The sequence below is a fragment of the Oncorhynchus tshawytscha genome, linkage group LG19 (genome assembly GCF_018296145.1).
Source record: "Oncorhynchus tshawytscha isolate Ot180627B linkage group LG19, Otsh_v2.0, whole genome shotgun sequence".
Taxonomy (NCBI): domain Eukaryota; kingdom Metazoa; phylum Chordata; class Actinopteri; order Salmoniformes; family Salmonidae; genus Oncorhynchus; species Oncorhynchus tshawytscha.
The window spans coordinates 28006910-28028074 of record NC_056447.1 but is presented as its reverse complement, the minus strand read 5'-3'; the positions used below and the strand labels follow the sequence as shown (position 1 = coordinate 28028074).

The following is a 21165-nucleotide window of genomic DNA, read 5'->3' as shown; positions in this document are numbered from 1 at the left end:
ATGCTGAGTGGTTATCGAAAGGGAGAAATGGGCTTCTTTATATGCCTATATTTGCACGCATGCCAGGTAGCCTATAGGCCTACTTCTATGCGTAATCAGGTGTGCGTCCTTACTCAACATTGACAGTAATGCCCCAAACTAAAGACAATGACTAAATTGACAAAACTCGTAAATGGAATGAAATAAACCAAGACTTGTTTCTCACAAGTGTAGCATAGTTGAGTGCTCTGCAAACACAGTGTACCCTTTGACAATGAGAAGGGTTAAACGTTTGGAATAATAATATATTGAAAACTTTATCATAAATTACCAATGACAAACAAACATTGTAGATTAGAAATGATAGAAATTGACGGTAAATGTAAGCTACTACTGGTGATATATGTAATGGGGAATTGATAGACACTAACAATCAAGGCAAACAATTCACACAATTAAGTTATGAGCAATGAATGTGCACAAATTGGCAGGAGAGAAACTTGCATTGTGTATTTTAGCCACACTCCCCTTCTTCTTGGACTGTACCATCTACACAGCCTCCGCAATGGATTAGTCTCAGCCTCTGCAATGGATCAGTTTAGTAAGATGGGTGCGAATCAGACAGGTGTCTCATATGCCATAACATATTTTATATATATTGGCTACAACAAAAAGCAGCCAATCGAGCAAACAAACGACCAGTCGACAAATTGGGGTCAGCCCTATTAGCTATTACAATCAAGATTTGTAATTTGTATGTTTAAATCTGTCAGGTCTTCACATTGGTCAAGAAGGTCAACTGTAGAGGACCTACCATTAAAACCTGTGAACAGCACAATGCATTGAATAGTAAGGACCCAAGGCCTTCGTAGCATTAGAATGCTTGATTATTCAGAACTAGTCTGGAAAATACATTATTCTATCCAATTAATAAGCAAAGAAACAGCCTGTTCTTCCAAGTGATTTCTGAGAAATATTCAAGGCATTGTAATTATTGGTAAGGCATGTCGAAGCCAAATTCAGATAGCTGTTTGGAAGTCTCCATTTCCATCTAGTCAACTCTCTTTTTAATCTCCCTTTGGTTTTGATAAGGGAAAAGGAACGTCAATCAGCCAAACTAATGGAATGTGCGTATTGTAATTCGCTCAAAGGGAACGGTAAATTGAAAAGAGTTTGCAACCTTTTAACATACACACCAGCGCTGACAGTCAAGCTCCATTATCTGACAGCTGGAGAAGTTAAAAATAACTGTGCTCGCAGCAAATTAGACGTATCATTTGGCTTCTAAAGTGAGAGATGAATCTGTGTGTGAATGCTCCTGCCATACCGTGACACAAGGGCAATATATCAGCCTCTGTTTGTCTGTCTTTTTCATAAACTCCAGATGGAATAGTAAACAGATGAAGCAATTTAGTTCCGAGAGTCTTTTCTCTGAGTCTCCTCCATCAATCTTACAGTCAGGTAGCAGCCGCCCAGTCACCATACCCATTTACATTACTGTGCTCTGCCCAAGCCAAGGTGCATAAATCATTGTTTCGCTACATGCAAGGTTATTGCTATCGCTCAAAGCCAGTACTCAGAGTGTTTCATATGTAACCTTTCTATCTGACTATAAATCTCATATCATTGCACATATAGTACAAGTCAAAAGTTTGGACACATCTACTCATTCCAGGGTTTTTCTTTATTTTTACTATTTTCTACAATGTAGAATAATAGTGGAGACATCAAAACTATGAAATAACACATATGGAATCATGTAGTAACCAAAAAAGTGTGAAACAAATCCAAATATATTTTATATTTGAGATTCTTCAAAGTAGCCACCCTTTGACAGCTTTGCACACTCTTAGCATTCTCTCAACCAGCATCATGAGGTAGTCACCTGGAATGTATTTCAATTAACAGGTGTGCCTTGTTAACCTTTTCACACGTAAGCTCCAAATATCTCTAACGGTCACCCCAGTGTGAGTTGTTTTATGCACGTGATGTCAGAACGCACTCACTGTTCCAAAATGTGATTATTACGCAACAGGACTGTCACGTTCTGACCATAGTTCCTTTGTTTTGTCTTTTGTTTTAGTATGGTCAGGGCGTGAGTTGGGTGGGTTGTCTATGTTAGTTTGTCTATCATTTTCTATTTCTGTTTTTGGCCTGGTATGGTTCTCAATCAGAGGCAGCTGTCAATCGTTGTCCCTGATTGAGAACCATATTTAGGTAGCCTGTTTTCCATTGTCTTTTGTGGGTGGTTATTTTCTGTTTAGTGTTGGTTTGCACCTTACAGGACAGTTCGTTGGTTGTTTATTTTTTTGTTTTCAGTGTTCATTAAAATATGTAAAATATGAAAACTTACCACGCTGCACCTTGGTCCTCACCTCCTTCCCCAGATGACAAGCGTTACAAGGACAGTTAACATGCGCTGCCTGCTAATTATCTGTAGGCTATGTTTCAACTTATCAATGGATTTACTAACAACAGTTTGAATTGAGGTGTGTTCCGCCTCATCATTAATTCACATAGAAGTAGCCCATTTCAGCGTTGCGGACAATTTATGTTTGGGCTTTACTGACCCGGATAAACTTCTCTCTTGATTGTGCATATCAAGTATGCATATATTTACGCAGTCTTGCTAGAATTGGAACATTTTGTTGCTGGCGCTCACTTTGCCTTCCTTGTTGTTTTCCTTACACATAATAACTTTGGACATGTGTGTGTTCCTATCAAAGTAAGCTCCTTATTTTCTGTATATCATGTTGTCATTTCTACTGTAGGCGCATACAGTATGTATGTATGGAGCATCATGTATTTACACTTTTATTCACGTTTTCAATTACTGGTGACAAATAATGCATTCTGAATATTGCATGTATTGTAATGGACACCTATGATGTGTGTAAAATACTTTTTTGAAGGTTGTACTGATTATAATGAGCTAAGCTATTTGCCAATTATGTATGTTTGTTGACATTATACAATGCATTCTGGGTGTCATGTAATCTGCCAGACCAAAGATGTTATAATGAGGTGAAGGAATGGTTCACTCATCTTTCGGGTAAACTTCCAGAAGTGAATTAAGGGAAGTGGATGATCGTAGATGACACCCCCCCTTCAACATGCATACTATAAATAGACCAAACTAATTTTGTCTCCTCTTATTATCTTTGGTTGATGAGAAAAAAAACAAGCATGGCGGTGGCACAAGCTACCCATCTTCGAATTAGTTTCCATTTGTTTTACTCAATTATTTTGATCAATGGTGAGCTCACCTGTGATGTGATTAATTATAAATAGTAATTGCTATTAGCTAATTCATATTGTAGTTTATGTCAGCCGAGAGTTATACAAATATGACCGCTTGTGTTACATCAATCTTTCCTCAGTTAGCGCTTGGACAAATGTAGCCTAATATTTTCCGGTTTGGATGATTATGTTATGCTGCAGCTACTTCTGTGAATGTCTGAAAATTGCATCCAAAAATAAACTGCTCACATTTTGGACATAACTTTGTAAGGAAGGTGTTTGTGCAAAATGTTTCTGAAAAACTGTGTGGCCAGCACAAATGCTGATTGTTGAGTCATTCGAAACTAGCCGTTCTAAATACGCGTTGTAATCACACCGGTTTGATCGTACGCTACAGGGGCCACTGTAGAATGATCACACCAGTGTGTTGGTAAGTGTGAATAGGTTAAAATAATTTATTTCCTTGGGTTTGGGTTTGAGCCAATCAGTTGTGTTGTGACAAGGTAGGTTTGATATACAGAAGATATCCCTATTTGGTAAAATACCAAGTCCATATTATGGCAAGAATAGCTCAAATAAGCAAAGAGAAACGACAGTCCATCATTACTTTATGACAAGAACTTTGAAAGTGCAGTCTCAAAAACCATCAAGCGCTGTGATGAAACTGGCTCTCATGAGGAACGCCATAGGAAAATAAGACCTCTGTGATTTATTTAGAATTCAAGGCACAATTAACCAGCATGGCTACCACAGCATTCTGCAGCGATATGCCATCACATCTGTTTTGCACTTAGTGGGACTATCATTTGTTTTCAACAGGACAATTACCCAAAACACACCTCCAGACTGTGAAAGGGCTATTTTACCACAGAGATTGATGTAGTGCTGCATCAGATGACCTGGCCTCCACAATCACCCGACCTCAACCCACTTGAGATGGTTTGGCATAAGCCAACAAGTGCATCCCAAACTTGCTCTATGGAAAACATATTTGGTGAATATGCAGGCCATGGAAGAACTGAGACATTTTCAGCTTCCAGGAATTGTGTACAGATCCTTGTGACATGGATTATCATGCTGAAACATGAGGTGATGGCGGCGGATGAATGGCAGGACAATGGGCCTAAGGATCTCGTCACGGTATCTCTGTGCATTCAAATTGTCATCAATAAAATGCAAATGTGTTTGTTGTCTGTAGCTTATGCCTGCCCATATCATAACCCCACTGCCACCATGGGGCACTCTGTGCACAACGTTGACATCAGCAAACCACTCTCCCACACGACACCATACAAGCTATCTGCCGTCTGCACAGTACAGTTGAAACCAGGATTCATCCATGAAGTGCATGTTTCTCCAGTCCCAGTGGCCATGAAAGTTGAGCCTCTGCCCACTGAAGTCGGTTACAACGCTGAACTGCAGTCTGCTCAAAACCTTGGTGAGGACAACGAGCACGCAGATGAGCTAGTTTTTGACAGTTTGTGCAGAAATTCTTCACTTGAAGAAGCCAGATGTGGATGTCCTGGGCTGGTGTGGTTACACGTGGTCTGCGGTTGTGAGGCCGGTTGGACGTACTGCCAAGTTCTCCGAAACAAAGTTGGAGGCGGCTTATGGTAGAGAAATTAACATTAGATTCTCTGGCAATAACTCTGGTGGACATTCCTGCAGTCAGCATGCCAATTGCACACTCTGTGGCATTGCGTTGTTTGATAAAACTGCACATTTTAGAGTGGCCTTTTATTGTCCCCAGCACAAGATGCACCTGTGTAATGATCATGCTGTTTAATCAGCTTCTTGATATGCCACACCTGTCAGGTGGATGGATTATCTTTGCAAAATATAAATGCTCACGAAAAGGATGTAAAACAAATGTGTGCATACATTTTTTTACATTTCAGTTCATGAACTTGGGACCAACACTTTACAATATACTGAACCACTTTAATTTGGTTCAGTATATTTCCATTATTCTGATTCCTGTTTTACCTTTGTGATGCATATCCTTGTTTTGATTGTGCATGTAAATACCTTAAAGACATGCTGCAGAACTTTGGCAACTACTAAGTATTTTTTAAACCTCCTGCTTTGGGCTGGATGTATCAATGTGTAGTTCATACATGCATAATCTATGAGCAGAATTATGGTTCTATGGTTCTCTCAATTAGCAACGAAATCCATAGTTTGAAAGACACAGTTTTTCTGGAAGCTGTGCTGTGCCATTTTCCTTACATTTTCCCCCATGTGGTCCAGTCCCTAGCAATTTGAGTTCAACCAATGAGATTCAGCTCCTCAACATTTGAGTGACAGCTAGCAAGAGGCACATGATGCACACACAGCAGAGCGCGAGAGAGAGCAATGATGTGTAGCACATATCTGCATATTCAGTATGTGATGTAGTGTAGTACGCAATATTCAGGGACCATTTTTGTCTTGTGAGTGCTACTTTCAGAACTACTGGCTAAAAAGTATACAAAAGTACCTGAGAATATCTTTAAGCCCCAGTGAATGTCAGAAAATGTTATAATGTAAAGGATAAACATGTCTGGATTTCACTGTATACTCAAATACATTTGACTGAGTATGGCCCTTATCCAATCCACTTTTTTGATGTAGTCTATGACACCTATCCACAACAACATACGACATTGATGTGATAGAAGGAGAAATGTGTTAGATCAACAGAATGAAAGCCCACCTCTCTCTTTTGGTGCACATCTTTGACACATGTGTTACTCATGTCTCTCATTAGGGAAGATTTACGCTGGAGGCACCTTCTCTGTGAATTTTCAACGATGCCTTCTCCCGCTTCCTGTGTGTGAGTGTGTGTATGGGGTGGGGTGGAGGGGGGGGGGGGCCTCTCTCAGATGTTTTCCCTCTTTCTATAATCTCCACCTTCCCAACTCAATGGATTTAGCCTGACCTTGAATGAGACAGGGCTCAAATTGCAGCAGCATCTAAACATCAGAGCTAGCACGACATTAACACAGCCCTGGACAAGCCAGTACATTAGACATAGGGGCAGACATTGATTGTTTAATTAACTTTCAATGAATGCCTGGGAAAAGGACAGCTGACAATTGGCAATGATTTTATCCCCATAGCAATTGCCTGCTTTTTATGGGATGCATCTAAGCCACCAAAGAAATCAAATCTTTACGATGCAAAAGAGGAAGCTTTTTCTACTTTACGTGCACATATGAATTTTGGAATCCAGTGTTAACTCTATATTTGGATTCCACTGGAGTGGATTAAGGATTTTTTTATATTTTTTACTGCAAACCCACGGGATTCTGGGAGACATAAAAGAGGAGGCTGTTTGCATCCATGCTATACAAATAATTGCAGGTTTGAAATCGACTGTAATTTCAGGCACCAGCTATATGGGAGAGTCTTGCTTTGATGTACAAATCCAGAATTCACGGGGGATTAGCATCCCAAAGGTTAGCAGTTGCTAATTATGGGAGATTGGTTCTACATATCTAACAAGGCAAGGAGACAGTCTTAATAAATAAGATGATTCATAAGGAACAGGGATAAGCGATAAGAAGGATGTATTTTATGTCGCATGGAGTGATACCCTGTAATGCCCCTCTTCTCCTTATGTGTTGGAGAGTTAATGGACTGAAGCTGTGCCTTCTCTATTTTGTTCACAAAGCATTGAGATTTTACAGATATAGAATTTGTTTTATATGATATCTTAGAATATTATACCTTGATTGTATTTGCGAGTTCCTGTAGTGTAACAAAATGCTTGTTACTATTCTACCAGCAGACCTTGAAGCTGCATTATCATAATCCCTAGTTCCATTCCACTAACCACCACTAGCTAAATGAATCTATTATTTTTGCCTTAAGCATGAGAGGCGATAACAGAAACATGCAACAAAATGCAATGAATTAAACTGAATTTAAAAACGCCCTCTTAGTTGAGGTTACCTCATACAGCCCTACAGTGGATTATTTTATTTTATATTGTTTTATGTACTTGACTTCCTGTTTAATTTAGTTATCTGACCATTATAGGCTTGGCATGATGTTAACCCTTACAATCTCTTTCCACTTTTAACTATCAGTAGGAGAATTTATTAAGGAGCAGGGGTTCCTATACTTTTTTGCTTCGTGACCCACCAATTGAGGTGTCTTTTGAGTCACAACCCACCATAAGAGTTGAGCGTAAAAAAAGTAAAAAATATAATCTTTGCAGTGGAGAGAAAATGTTTCAGTTTTAAAGCAAATGTTCTGCAATTCTAAATATTTTGCCATGGAGCTGAAATTAAATGTTGCACTTTTAAAGCACATTTTTCTGCATTTCTGTACATTTTTTAATGGAGCTGAGAAAAAGTATAGTTTTTAGTGGATTTCCTGCAATTCTACGCATTTAGCCTAATGCTGTGATCTTATCCTTAAATATTATAACAAAATAAATGGGGGCCTGATTGTCTAGCTTTTATTTTGTTGATTGTAAGTTCTGAAAGACTATAGGCTATTATACAACATATATATATAGGTACATTATGTTTTCTACATACATTCTATTTCGTTTTAGTCATTTAAGTTTACACTGAAAGTGTTTTTCTACCCCCAAAAAAAAAACCCAATATATATAGTACCAGTCAAAATTCTGGACACACCTACTCATTCAAGGGTTTTGTTTTATTTTTACTATTTTTGTAGAATCATTGTAGAATAATAGTGAAGACATTAAAACTATGAAATAACACATATGGAATCATGTAGTAGACAAAAAGTCTTGAATGAGTTCCCACATATGCTGAACGCTTGTTGGCTGCTTTTCCTTCAATCTGCGGTCAAACTCATCCCAAACCATCTCAATTGGGTTGAGGTCGGGTGATTGTGGAGGCCAGGTCATCTGATGCAGCACTCCGTCATTCTCCTTCTTGGTCAAAAAACCATTACACAGTCTGTTGAAAAACAAATGATTGTCTCACTAAGCACACACCAGATGGGATGGTGTATCGCTGCAGAATCCTGTGGTAGCTATGCTGGTTAAGTGTGCCTTAAATTCTAAATAAATTACAGACAGTGTCACCAGCAAACCACCATCACACCTCCTCCTCCATACTTCACGGTGGGAACCACACATGCGGAGATCATCAGTTCACCTACTCTGAAGCTCACAAAGACATGGCGGTTGGAACCGGTTTAATGTCCATTGCTTGTGTTTCTTGGCCCAAGCAAGTCTGTTCTTCTTATTGGTGTCCTTTAGTAGTGGTTTCTTTGCAGCAATTCGACCATGAAGGCCTGATTCACGCAACCTCTAAACAGTTGATGTTGAGATGTGTCGGTTACTTGAACTCTGTGAAGAATGTATTTGGGCTGCAATCTGAGGTGCAGTTAACTCTAATGAACAGCAACTTTGGGTCTTTTTTTCCGGTTGCGGTCCTCATGAGAGCCAGTTTCATCATAGCGCTTGATGGTTTTTGCTACTGCACTTGAAGAAACTTTAAAAGTTCTTGAAATTTCCGAATTAACTGATTAACTTCATGTCTTAAAGTAATGATGGACTGTCGTTTTTCTTTGCTTGTTTGAGCTGTTCTTGCCATAATATGGACATGGTATTTTACCAAATAGGGCTATCTTTTGTATACCAACCATGTCTGTCACTGTGAATCATTTATTTGGGCTGCAATTTCTGAGGCTGGTAACTCTAATGAACTTATCCTCTGCAGCAGAAGTAACTTTGGGTCTTCCTTTCCTGTGGCGGTCCTCATCAGAGCCAGTTTCATCATATCCGTCCAAATGTTATATATTTGTTTTCTCTGCATGTGTGGTCGCCACTGTGAAGCATGGAGGAGGAGGAGGTGTGATGGTGCTTTGCTGGTGACACTGTCAGTGATTTATTTAGAATTCAAGGCACACTTAATCAGCATGGCTTCCACAGCATTCTGCAGCGATACGCCATCCGATCTGGTTTGCGCTTAGTGGGACTATCATTTGTTTTTCAACAGGACAATGACCCAACACACCTCCAGGCTGTGTAAGTTCTATTTGACCAAGGAGAGTGATGGAATGCTGCATCAGGTGACCGGACCTCCACAATCCCCCGACCTCAACCCAATTGAGATGGTTTGGGATCAGTTGGACCACAGAATGAAGGAAAAGCAGCCAACTAGTGCTCAGCATATGTGGGAACTCATTCAAGACTGTTGGAAAACCATTCCTCATTAATATGGCTGAGAGAATGCCAAAAGCTGTCATCAAGGCCAAGGGTGGCTACTTTAAAGAATCTCAAATATAAAATATATTTTGATTTGTTTAACACTTTTTTGGTTTCTACATGATTCCATATGTGTTATTTCATAGTTTTGATGTCTTCACTATTATTCTACAATGTAGAAAATTGTAAAAAATAAAGACATACAGAAAATGTCATCCCGCGACCCACAAGTGGGTCCCGACCCACAGTTTGGGAACCACTGCAGTAAAGTACTCTCTCCTCCTCAGGCTCAGCAGCCCCTCCCCTGGCCTTGTAGATCGGACATGGCCATTCTGGCCTCTCTTCACATGGCCCTAAATTAAACATGTCCAGGATGAAGCGGGTGCCTGCTCTGCCTCGGGAAATGCTTTTTCATGTCCTAATGAATGTGCCTGGGGGGGTCCCACAGGGGGCTCCACTTCACCCCTCATTAGGCAGGGGGGGTTGTTTCTGTGCTCATGCTGGCGAGCAGCCTCCTGGAGAGGGAGCCCTCCCACCCCAGCTCCATGTCCCACGCTCTCCCACCCTGGCCTGGACCCCGACTTCTTATCCTCCCCTCTCTCTCCACTCCCCTCTCTGCCTGTATCAGACCTGACTCCGCACTTCCCTGATTCCCTTTATACTGTAAGAGACCTAATCAGAGACGGGGTTGTCTTGGGGGAACCAACTGTTAAGCTGCACATTCCATAGAGATGACAGGGACACGCGGACCTGGGGACAGGAGCATGCTCCTGATGATGTTTTAATTGCCTTGTTTGGTTTGGACCTGTGATTTATTGCTGTATATACCAGCGCTAAGATTTTTTTCTCTTTCCTGACGTTAACTAAACTGTTTTTGCATGGGTCTTGCACGGGTCTGTTTTTGCATGGGTCTTGCACAGGTCTGTTTTTGCATGGGTCTTGCACGGGTCTGTTTTTGCATGGGTCTTGCATGGGTCTGTTTTTGCATGGGTCTTGCACGGGTCTGTTTTTGCATGGGTCTTGCACGGGTCTGTTTTTGCACGGGTCTTGCACGGGTCTGTTTTTGCACGGGTCTTCCTGTCTTCTGAGAACTTGTAATGAAAAAAAGGTTGACAGACTCGTCAGGATTGTGTTAGAAAAGAAGCTTCATGACAAACCGTCCTGTCTTCATTAGTGGGTGTGACAGGCGAGCGCTGTGGGCCTTGCTCTGAGGGCCAGCTGTGGCCTTGGCAGGCTCTGGTAGCAGGGGGAGGAGAGGAGAGCCACTGTATTATTGTGGAAGTCCCTGTCTGTCTCCAGCTCAGTAGTTCTCTCCCAGTCTACCCTGTACGGTGTATCCTGCTTCTCCAGTGGAAAGTATTGACTGCTTCCTGGTGTTGATGAAGCAACAAAGCATGGTGGCTTCCTGGTTGAGGCGATGCGAGGTGGTGGGGTGGGGAGGGAGGGATTTATTGTCTGTCAGCTCCCACTCGACACACATTGTTTCAATCAACATTGTTTCCACATCATTTCAATGAAATTACTTTGAACCAATGTGGAATAGTCGTTGATTTGACGTCTGTGCCCAGTGTGCTGACTTTGCATCGGAACAGAATGGGCTGAAGAGCTGATTATTATTCCAGGGCTTTTGGGATGTGTTTATGCCATCATTAATCTTAGCGCTTCTTTATTTGCCTGGGATTAAGCTCCATGGTACATTCCCTGACAGTCACCGAAGCAGGTTCACCTTAAGGTAGCAGGCAGTTAGGCAGTGAATGCTCTGCTCTGCCCCCCTTCTACAAACAAAGTGCGCAAGGTGAGAAGGATGCTTTTTGCATGGCTGTTTAATCCTGCCATGTTAAACAAAACCAGACCAGTGTTTATAGGGCTATGAAAACAGTGGTGCAGCGGGACTGTGCCTCACACGCTTTAAGCAGTCTGACCTTTGTGTGGCAGCAGACGAGTTGTCATACTCCTCGGTTATCTAGGAATGTATTTCTTACAGCATGGCTCAACTGGGAAAGAGCATAGAACTACTGTTGTGGTGCAGGTCCTCTGCAGGGAATGGGGGAAAATAAATAGTACTTCTGCATACCCAGGAATGTGAATTAAAAAAAAAAAGTAACATTGTTTAATGGTAATGAATCCAATAGGATACAGTATCTCCCTGATAATAAATGGTAGTTTTACAGCATTATAAAAGTAGTTTCTACAATGATAAGGACTACATTCACATTCATATTAATTAATTTGGCTTTAATCAGACAGATTAATACTACCAGCAGGAAAATTGAATAAATAAATAGATTTTTAATGTGCCTTGCAAATTTGATCAGAAATAAATATTTAACATTATGGCAATCAAGTGTTTGGAGTCAAATCATTTTGCACATTTAGTGTCATTAAAGATAAATGATGTGTGATGGAAGTGTTCACAGTGTAAGACACTAAAAGCGAAGGGTTTCCTGAACGGAACAGTAATGTCTCTCGCTCTCACACACTTTCCATTTCACTCTCTGCACCTGCAGGAGAGAACCAAGTTAAGTTATCTGAATAGGGCTTGCAGGGTGGAAGACAAAACTGCCACGTGAAAATGTAGTGAGACAGTGACTGGTTCCAGTGTTTGAAAAAGCTCTCTTTCTGAGGCTCCATGACACCGCTGATCCCTGGAAAGGTTGGGTGCCTCTAGTTTCAGCTCTATCTCCCTTGGATCTGTGGGGGGACAGGACTTAGTATCCCCGCTAATGTATCAAGCCCATTTGTCTCAATCACACGTCCCTGGAAGTATCACCTGGCCGTTGATGTAATTCATCTTGCCTGTCCTTGCCTTCTCTTTCCGTGCTGATGAGAACACAGGACCTTCAAACAGAGTGGCGGAGGTGGTGTAATGTCACTAGTCAGTCTACTACAATTATTAACTGTTGTGTAATGGAGGCTCGGACATAAATATAATGACATCCATTGTGAAAGCACTCTGACAACATTCTCTAAAAGGAAGTCATTCAAAGCAACCACTTATTCAGCAGCACATCTATTGTATCTGTATCATTCCCAATTTAATTTCAACTGTGTTTTCTGTCACAATGTATGAATTCTATTATCTTCAAAACTTCTTATAATTCAGTATTTTCTGCTGCATCCATAAACATCCCTCTAGCAACAGAATGATAGCTAGCCGTGAGGTACATCACACTGTGCTGCACAGTACAATCCACAGGACATGTTGTGTAAGCTGATATTATAGTGAGGAAGGACTGTGACATACTCAGTGGTTGCTGTTTGATTCATGTCTTGACACACAAGGCCACCATGATGTTTAGCTGAGGGTCAGAGTGAAAGGCATCCCTGTTCATATGCTTGGGAATTACTATTATATTGTGTGTAGATGGTATGGACCAAGTGTTTAGCTACGTTAGCCTTATACCCCTGCCTACAATACAGTATCCCTTCCATTACTTCTGGCTCATGTGGAGCTTCCCTCAAGCTGATGATTGCTATCTGGAGCCAATCTGTGGAAGTTAGTCAGTGTGTGGAAACAGGTTTTCCTAAGGAGCGCACAGAGGGACAATTACTGTCAGCTGAAGTAATCTCCCTGCCTGCTCTCCATGTGTGTTCTGGCTCTGTGCCCTTCACCCACTGACCCTGGGCATCAGCTTGAGCCGGGACCTCCAGCCTCCCCCGTCCACCCCCACGGAGGGACAGTAGCCTCTCACACACCGTCTGCCATGGGCATGTCCCAGCAGACAGGATTTATACACATGTTCCCTCCACGCGCACACACACACACACACACACACACACACACACACACACACACACACACACACACACACACACACACACACTGTCCCACACACATATTCAGTACCCCACACGTAGGTTCAGTACCACACACGTTCCACATAGATGTAATATCCAAATGTACCACATTATTAGCACACACGCAACACCCACAGGGCGTTGTCTGGATGTCAGTCTGCTGTATGTTGTCATACATAACTTTACATCTGTCTGTGAAGAATAGAGTTTATAGTAAGGATCATATTCAATGAAGCCCAGCAGCAGTCAAGCTTCTTACAGAAATGCATATTAATGCAGCAATTGCAGGAGAAAGGAAGTGGTACGGCGTGACAATGGTGAATCCCCCTGTGCAATGGAATAAGTTTCTTTCTTGTTATGTAAAGTTCTCACTGTATAATTGCACTGGATGTTTTGAAGCTTTCATTCCTTATATGTCTCTGTGTATTCTGATGCCAGTATGTTGGCCTGGCCTCCAGGGATATGGAGGTAGAGAGGTTCTTAACTAAGAGCACTGTCCTGATGACAAGCCTCAATCAAGCCTTTAACCACGGCCTGCTCAGCTCAAGTGGCCAACAAAACTTTGTAAGCCGGAGCAGGAGAGAAGACGCATAGCTCCCATAGCTCTGAATTTAAACAGCTTTCGAACGGATGGCTCCTGAAGCAGTCTATCTTCTGGTCCTCTGGGATTTTGAGTTCCACTCCAGTCCAGTGCCATGTTTCAGTATGTATCTGCCAACAAAATAAACAACAACACTCTACATTCAGTGTTGTATGAGAGATGACTAAGTACACACCGTGTGTTCTAAAAGCGTGTAAACATTTGCTTTTTTAAATGAAGATTCATTTCATTCCATTTAACTGTTGCAAATTGTTTGCCTCCCATCTCTCACGGCTCACTATGACTAACTGGGATCAGGGGCAGAGCAGGCAGAATCAGAATTAATACATAAGTGCGTGCAGCAGTCTCCAGATTGGCTGTGTTGTGGCATCAGAGCAGAGCATGCAGTGTGGCTCTCTCTCCCTCCTATTCCTGTCCTCCTCTGGGACTGGGACCCAGATACACAGTGAAAGAGGGAGAGGGGGCATGCCCTGTGGCACTGGAGTCCCCTGTACCAGGGCCCAGCTTCACCTGTCACTGATCAGAGGAAGGGTGAGGTGAGGGGGAGAGAGAGAGAAAGAGAGAGGGAGCTCAGGTGGAGGAGGGCGGGCCGTGCCGGGGACGGGAGGAGAGCGCCACCACACATTCTCCACTTCACGGCACTCGTCTGCTCTGTAAACCAAGGCTTTTGTTGTTTCCCCCAGAGTGCAACACACAGACTCCCAGTCAGGAAGCTCGTCAATCTTTGCCATAACAACACATAAATTAAATCCCAAATTACTGTTCCTCTGGCAGAGTAAAAGACATGGAGAGAGATGTCTCGTGCTGTGGTTTGGGAATACTCTTTCCCTCTTCTGCTCCCCCGCATTGAGGGTGTCAGAATGCATTTCAATAAGGCAGTCAGGTAAAAACAGAGGCAGAGAAGTGCTGCTGTGTTGTACAGGCATCTCGAGTTGGGCGGTGTTGAAATATTAATGGCCTCACACACAAACAAACACAGAGACACACGCATGAGTTCATCCCAAAAGCAGCCCAGGGCTATCGTCCAGACCTGGGTTTTAGCAAAGTCATTTCAGTTTGCAGTGCTATACAGGCATAATAGGGAAGCTCAGAGCGGTTCCACTGAAAGTAGAATATCTTGAGTGATGGGGATCATAGCTTAGGCTATTAGTTGATAGAGAGGAATTAGCATGAGGCAGCATAGAGACATTAATAATGCCTAAATTCTGCTTTTCTCTGTTCTAGTCCTCATGGTCTAAATATTGTTGGCCGGTTTGTGTGTTGAACGGACAGAGTCGCTTTAAAATGATGATACTGGCTTTTCCTCTGCAGGTGAATATCTGAATCTGATATCTCTGAGCTGCACTGAAGTAGAAATGTCACGAGGACAGACTCATGGTAATAAGCCAACAGGCTCCAGTCCCCAAACAAATAACACATTTATACTATTCTGTCTGTGCTCTGTACCACTGCTGTCCTTTGCCACTGACATTCAAATAACCTTTCTTCTGCTGTGCAATTGGGAATAAAAAAGTGCTCGTTCTGTTCCGTTAGACACCAACATGACAGCAGCGCCTTGGCAGATGAAAAGAGACAGGATCTGATTCTAGCTCTTGTTTGGCTGTCTGTCTGACTTTCATGGGTTTCAATTTAGCATAGACTATCTTTATCAAACTACAGCTGATCTCCATTGCCAAAGGGGGAAATTAATCTTGCAGTCAAAATGTGGGGAAACTACGATATAAAAATGTGACTTACTGTGCACTTGCCAGCTAGTCGACTGACCCGTCGTACCAATGGTATTTTGCCGGTGTAAACTGTATCTAGATAGAGATTCTACTAACATATTTCTGCATTGGAGCCCTGTGTGTAGTCAAGTGTTATTTTCCAACATTTGCCTAGTTGTTGTTGTGTTATTCGTCCCTGTTTGTTGGATTGGAGAGCCATTGCTAATCTGCCCATAATGCTGACCTGTACAGGCGCAGCATTGCTGTCCAATCACTTACATAATCTCCAACATGAGCACACTGGTTTGCATCATTTGGGCACTGACAGCTGTCAACACACAGGCAACCCCCCAGAACCACATCCATACCCTTAAAACATGCCCACCACTACAACTGCAGTCTTACATTTTCTGCCTCTTACCACAAATATGCACTGAAAAAAAAGAATGATCCATCTAATGGTGTCAGAAGGCACAGATGTTGTATCCAATGAAGAGGCAGATGGAGACATTACACCTTACTCTATGAGGTCTTCCATCACTCAGAGATATGTTGTATAATGTATTACTCTGTATGTAACACCCTCGTAGTAGACGTAGTCATCCGTGAGAAATGACCTAGAAGCTGTGCCACAGCCCAGTAATGGGTTAAGCTTTCATCCTCAGTTTGTGTCTGTAATGTAAGGCAGCATCCTAATCCTCTAAACGTCATGTCAGTAGTCCAGTTGTCCAGGAAAATCTGAGTGTGCAGTGGGAATAACTTGGAGAGCCTCTGTAGTGGTTTGTTTATGTCAGTATTTGCACTGCCCTGCACATATTCCTGCGCTATTTCAATTGTATAGCACAAATTCAAAAAACCTTACTTGAGTAAGATCTGGGATCATGTGGGTGTGAAGAATGCCATTCTGAAAAGGCTTTACCATTAGAAAATAAAAAGCTGCTTATGGTTGTTTTTTGTGCCTCAGATGATGTGGAGCACATTCACTACTAAACTGTAGATAACAATCTGTCTCCAATGAGTAGCGGTGTAACATGAATAATACACATCAGCTTTTCACCATTAAAGGATCAACCTTTTTACATAATTGATATACCTTCAATATATTTAGTCAACACCACACTTTTCCTCCCTCCTAAAAGACGCTCTCCAGGTACAAATGAAACTATAGCATATTTGTGAGGCGCAGGGGAAAATGCTCACTCTGACAACAACTGTCTTTGTGGTGCTTATGTCAGGTCTAAAGAGCTAGCTACAGAACGCAGTACGCTATGACAGGGTCCCGGGGAGCAGTTAGCATGTAGAAGGCAAAACCTTTGTTTCATTTTGTAAACGGTTTTCTTTTCATTTCCTGGGATTAATAAATTCAGTGTTATCTTCGTGTGGAGTTTGATCTCAGGGTGGTTTGGTACACAGTGAAGGGCAGAGGTGGACACAGAGAGGGCTTGACATCCTCAGTCTCCAAAGGGCATTTATGTGATGTGAATCAGTGTCCTTGAACTGCACAGCGATGGACACAGACAGCATCTCTAACAAGTTGTGGCGTATGACAAACCTAGGCTTCACTACTACATGAGGCTGGCTACTACACAGTCCTCTCACCATGCGCTAGCCATTGTGAAAGTCGAAAGCCACCCACACCAGAGGTTGATCCTCCACCGAGGATCTTCGTCATTACCTTTTTCATTCTTTCTGTAGATGGGTATTTTGTGAATGCTGCCGTATGATTCACAGTACATTATCTGTGTGCGTCAGCAGGTCCCCCCTCTCTTTGATGTGGCCTGTGTGTGGAGGCAATCTCACAGCGCTATGAGGAATGGGAGGCTGCTGAGTTGGGCTTTAGCATGGCTGACCGTCTCACTGTGCCTGGCTTTGATGTCCTAAACAGAGCAGGCAGGGCTGGCAGGCAGGCGGGCAGGCAGGGAGGCAGGCAGGCAGGGAGGGAGGGAGCACGGCAGGCAGAGAGGCATGGAGACAGGCAGGCGCTGTGAATGTGATCATCAGCAGTGAGCAGCGCTGGTCAAGCCCAGACACAGAGCCAGCAGCGAGCTTCACAATGGCAGTTAACACCATGGCTTCTGTCAATAGCTATTGACTTCCAGATCTGAAGTACTTAGGCACAAGGCCTTTCTGTTTGACCATCGCCCCCTGTGTGAATTAATTTTAAACCACTCACACTATCCGAATTGTAGTCTGACTGGGAGCCCCAGGACCAGCCATTCAAGATGGCAGCTTGCTACAAATATTGACGTGAACCCATGGCTTAGGTGACTTAATGGCTTATTTGATCTTCATGCTGTTATTATTCTGTATTTATTCCTCATGAATCTATACCAGAAAGCAGCTTATTTCACTGTGATTCTTCTTTTACATAGCAAACCACAAAGCCTACCACAGTTAGACTGGAGACAAACCCTTTTTTACTGTTGAGTGCACCGAGCATTCAGAGGCTTGTGTAGTAGTGTTGTCTGGTGAGGCTGTGTGCATTCAGGGCCTCACTGCTGCAGATAGGGCTTTGTGAGCCATCCTCATCAGTGTGTGCCCAGCCCTGCCGTTTCCACTCCCTCTGCATTCACCTGATGTGGCACAGCCTCTGTCAGGCCTGAGCGAGCATCCAGCCAGCCCTGCCTCTTCAGGGGAGATGAAGGCATCTCGCAGCTACCCTGGGCAGCAATCTAAGCCTGGAGCTCAGAGCCTGGAGCCCGTGGGAAAGCGAGAGGGCTGGAAGTTGGGAGCTGGAAGCTGGGCTCAGAGGAGAGGATGCAGCTACAGACACAGTCAGAGTGACAGCCCTGCACTGCCACCCAGTGGCCAGCGCCCACCAATACAGTCTTGTTTCTCCACCACAACCCCAGCCAGCCTTAATTACAGCACGCTTCACTTGTTGTGAGTGCATGTCAGAACAAATTATGTTTGTAATGAGGCTGAAAATGTTAAAGGAGTCGCAACACACTGCACCGCTAATGCTCATGCAGGGAGAGCACAAAAACAAACAATGGAGTGCACTGCCCATAATGCCAGTGTTCAAACAGAGATAACCAAAATGACAACCGTCTCGACACAATGCAGAAATTAATAATGATCATTTATAAAGTAACCCTCTCAGCAAGCGTGTCAAAACCTGGCTCTTGGTTTGTTTTCCCTGCAGTCTAGGCAGACTATGGGCATTATCCCCTATTGAACAGCAGGATACCAAGTCATCCGAGGTGTTTTCCATATGATAACTGACTGGTGTGTGTGCCACTGCTGTCTTTGTTCATTTGACTGAAATGTAGGCTAATTCTGCATCTAGGGGTGAGGTCTTGTTGACTTCTGCAGTGCTAACAGAGCCAGCTAACAGAGATTATTGAATGGAGGGACAGTGTGTATAGTGGTAAAGGGTTGGTGGAACAGCGGCCCTCCCTTGGGCACGCTTCAGGGACACCGACATTATCCACATGACACAACAGACGCTCCCAGGCAGCTGATTAAATGGGCTCTGAGTCCTCTGGATGGAAGACCCATTTGATATGATCAAATTAATTTGAAGGGATTGGATGTGAAGGTGTACTAAAGTAGTACAGAGCTTCTATCTACTCTGGCCTATATGACAGACTCTAGGCCTGGTGTATAAAGCTAGGGGAGAGACTGATGTAATACCTTGCCATACTATAATGGATGTAGTACATGTAGCTGGTTTTAGATGTTTAGAATGGGTCATGAGTAAAATTATACATTTTCAGCACTAGTAAGAGTAGGCTGTTTGATAGTGCTCTTTGCTCTGATTGGCTATACTGTATGTGCATTTGGGTAAGGAGCCACTATAGAGCAGGGAAAGAACCCACTGTAATCTTTTCTCAGTGTAGATCACTGTAACAATGGCAGTCTGAGATGCTAGCACTGTGGAGGAGAGCTGGGTTATAGATAGAGATCTAGTGTGGAGGCAGAGAGAGACGTTGTGTCAGAGGCTGCAGTGATAAAGCATGAGAGCTGTAGGACAGGCTGGGGGTTCTGTGTCTGAGATGCCTCTCTGTGTTCCGCTGCCCTGTGGCCTGCTGCTCTGCTGCTCTGCTCCTGTGCAGGGGGCCGGGATGGATGAGACCTGTCCCCCCCCATGACTGTGTCCTCTATGCCCACTAAATCACCCACAGGCCTGTCAGCAGCGGAACACTATCGACCTCAATGAACTCTACTGCACTTTACTACTGTCTGAAGTGACAGCCTTCATCCACTCCCACCTCACTGGGCCTCATATAGCTACTCACCATCCCAATAGGAAGGTTATCATTCTTTGTGGCCATACTGGGTTTTCTGCTGGGTATGGAGGGTTTTGAAGTTAAAGAGATAACATTAAGTAATTTTCTCCACTGGGGAATAAGTTCAGTTATGTGGGTGAGTGGTAGTCTGCGTCATTTGTGCCTGCAATGTAAATCGACACTGTGTTTACAGTGGTTGGCTGGTGACTCAGTGAAGATTCAAAATGGCTTCCTTCATGCACGACTCAGTAAATATTCATTTAATGTTGTGTGGAAGTGAGGATTCAAAGCCACTGGATGAGATGTTTTTGAAGCGCAGTGCTCTTTCATGTACCAACATGCTAAACATACTGAAGGCGTTTTACTGTGACAGCAAAATGTTGATTTTTTTCTTTTCTTCTCTCCAGCTCAAATCGAAATAATTCCCTGCAAGATCTGTGGAGACAAATCATCAGGCATCCATTACGGTGTGATAACATGTGAGGGCTGTAAGGTAAGCACCTAGAGAACTAACATGTGGGTGTTGGGGTGGGGTGGGGGGACAGGAAGCAGAAAAAGTTGAACTTACAAGGAAATACATTTGAACATGTTGTCTAACTTTTGAAACGATCTTTCGAGAGACGATAAAGTGTAAACTCACAGAGAGCATCATCATTAAAGTGGTCAAGCCATACAGAGGACATCACAGAGCTCCGCTTTTAGCAGGACAAAGTGACTCCTCTGCTCTGTACAGACTCTCCCTCTCAGGGACATGCTGCTTCAGTGTTTCTGCTTTGTACAGACTCTCCCTCTCAGGGACATGCTGCTTCAGTGTTTCTGCTTTGTACAGACTCTCCCTCTCAGGGACATGCTGCTTCAGTGTTTCTGCTTTGTACAGACTCTCCCTCTCAGGGACATGCTGCTTCAGTGTTTCTGCTTTGTACAGACTCTCCCTCTCAGGGACATGCTGCTTCAGTGTTTCTGCTTTGTACAGACTCTCCCTCTCAGGGACATGCTGCTTCAGTGTTTCTGCTTTGTACAGACTCTCCCTCTCAGGGACATGCTGCTTCAGTGTTTCTGCTTTGTATAGACTCTCCCTCTCAGGGACATGCTGCTTCAGTGTTTCTGCTTTGTACAGACTCTCCCTCTCAGGGACATGCTGCTTCAGTGTTTCTGCTTTGTACAGACTCTCCCTCTCAGGGACATGCTGCTTCAGTGTTTCTGCTTCTGCTGCAGCTTGCTTTTCCTTCAAATAAAATCAGCAAAAGAAGTGCTTAGAATTTTTGAGGATTTTGGGCTGTTTGCTACAGTTTGCTGCTTTTATCGAAGCACGATTTTGTACTGTTTCAAATATACCAGCCATTCACAGTGAGGGGGATTTATTTTGTGCTTCTAGTGTATTCTTGTTCCTGTGCTTGTCACTAGGCGAGTCATTAATATTCTTCCAACAGG

The 21165-nt window shown here is 43.1% G+C and overlaps 1 protein-coding gene across 2 annotated transcripts in view; it reads left to right on the top strand.

Annotated features, from left to right (window-relative positions):
- Positions 1–21165, top strand: part of roraa (RAR-related orphan receptor A, paralog a) — a 280992-nt gene that overhangs the window by 246809 nt on the left and 13018 nt on the right. For both annotated transcript variants that reach the window (XM_042301535.1, XM_042301536.1), the window contains one exon: positions 20142–20227. In XM_042301535.1, the coding sequence (XP_042157469.1) occupies positions 20142–20227 (86 nt within the window). The remainder of the gene's footprint in view (positions 1–20141; positions 20228–21165) is intronic.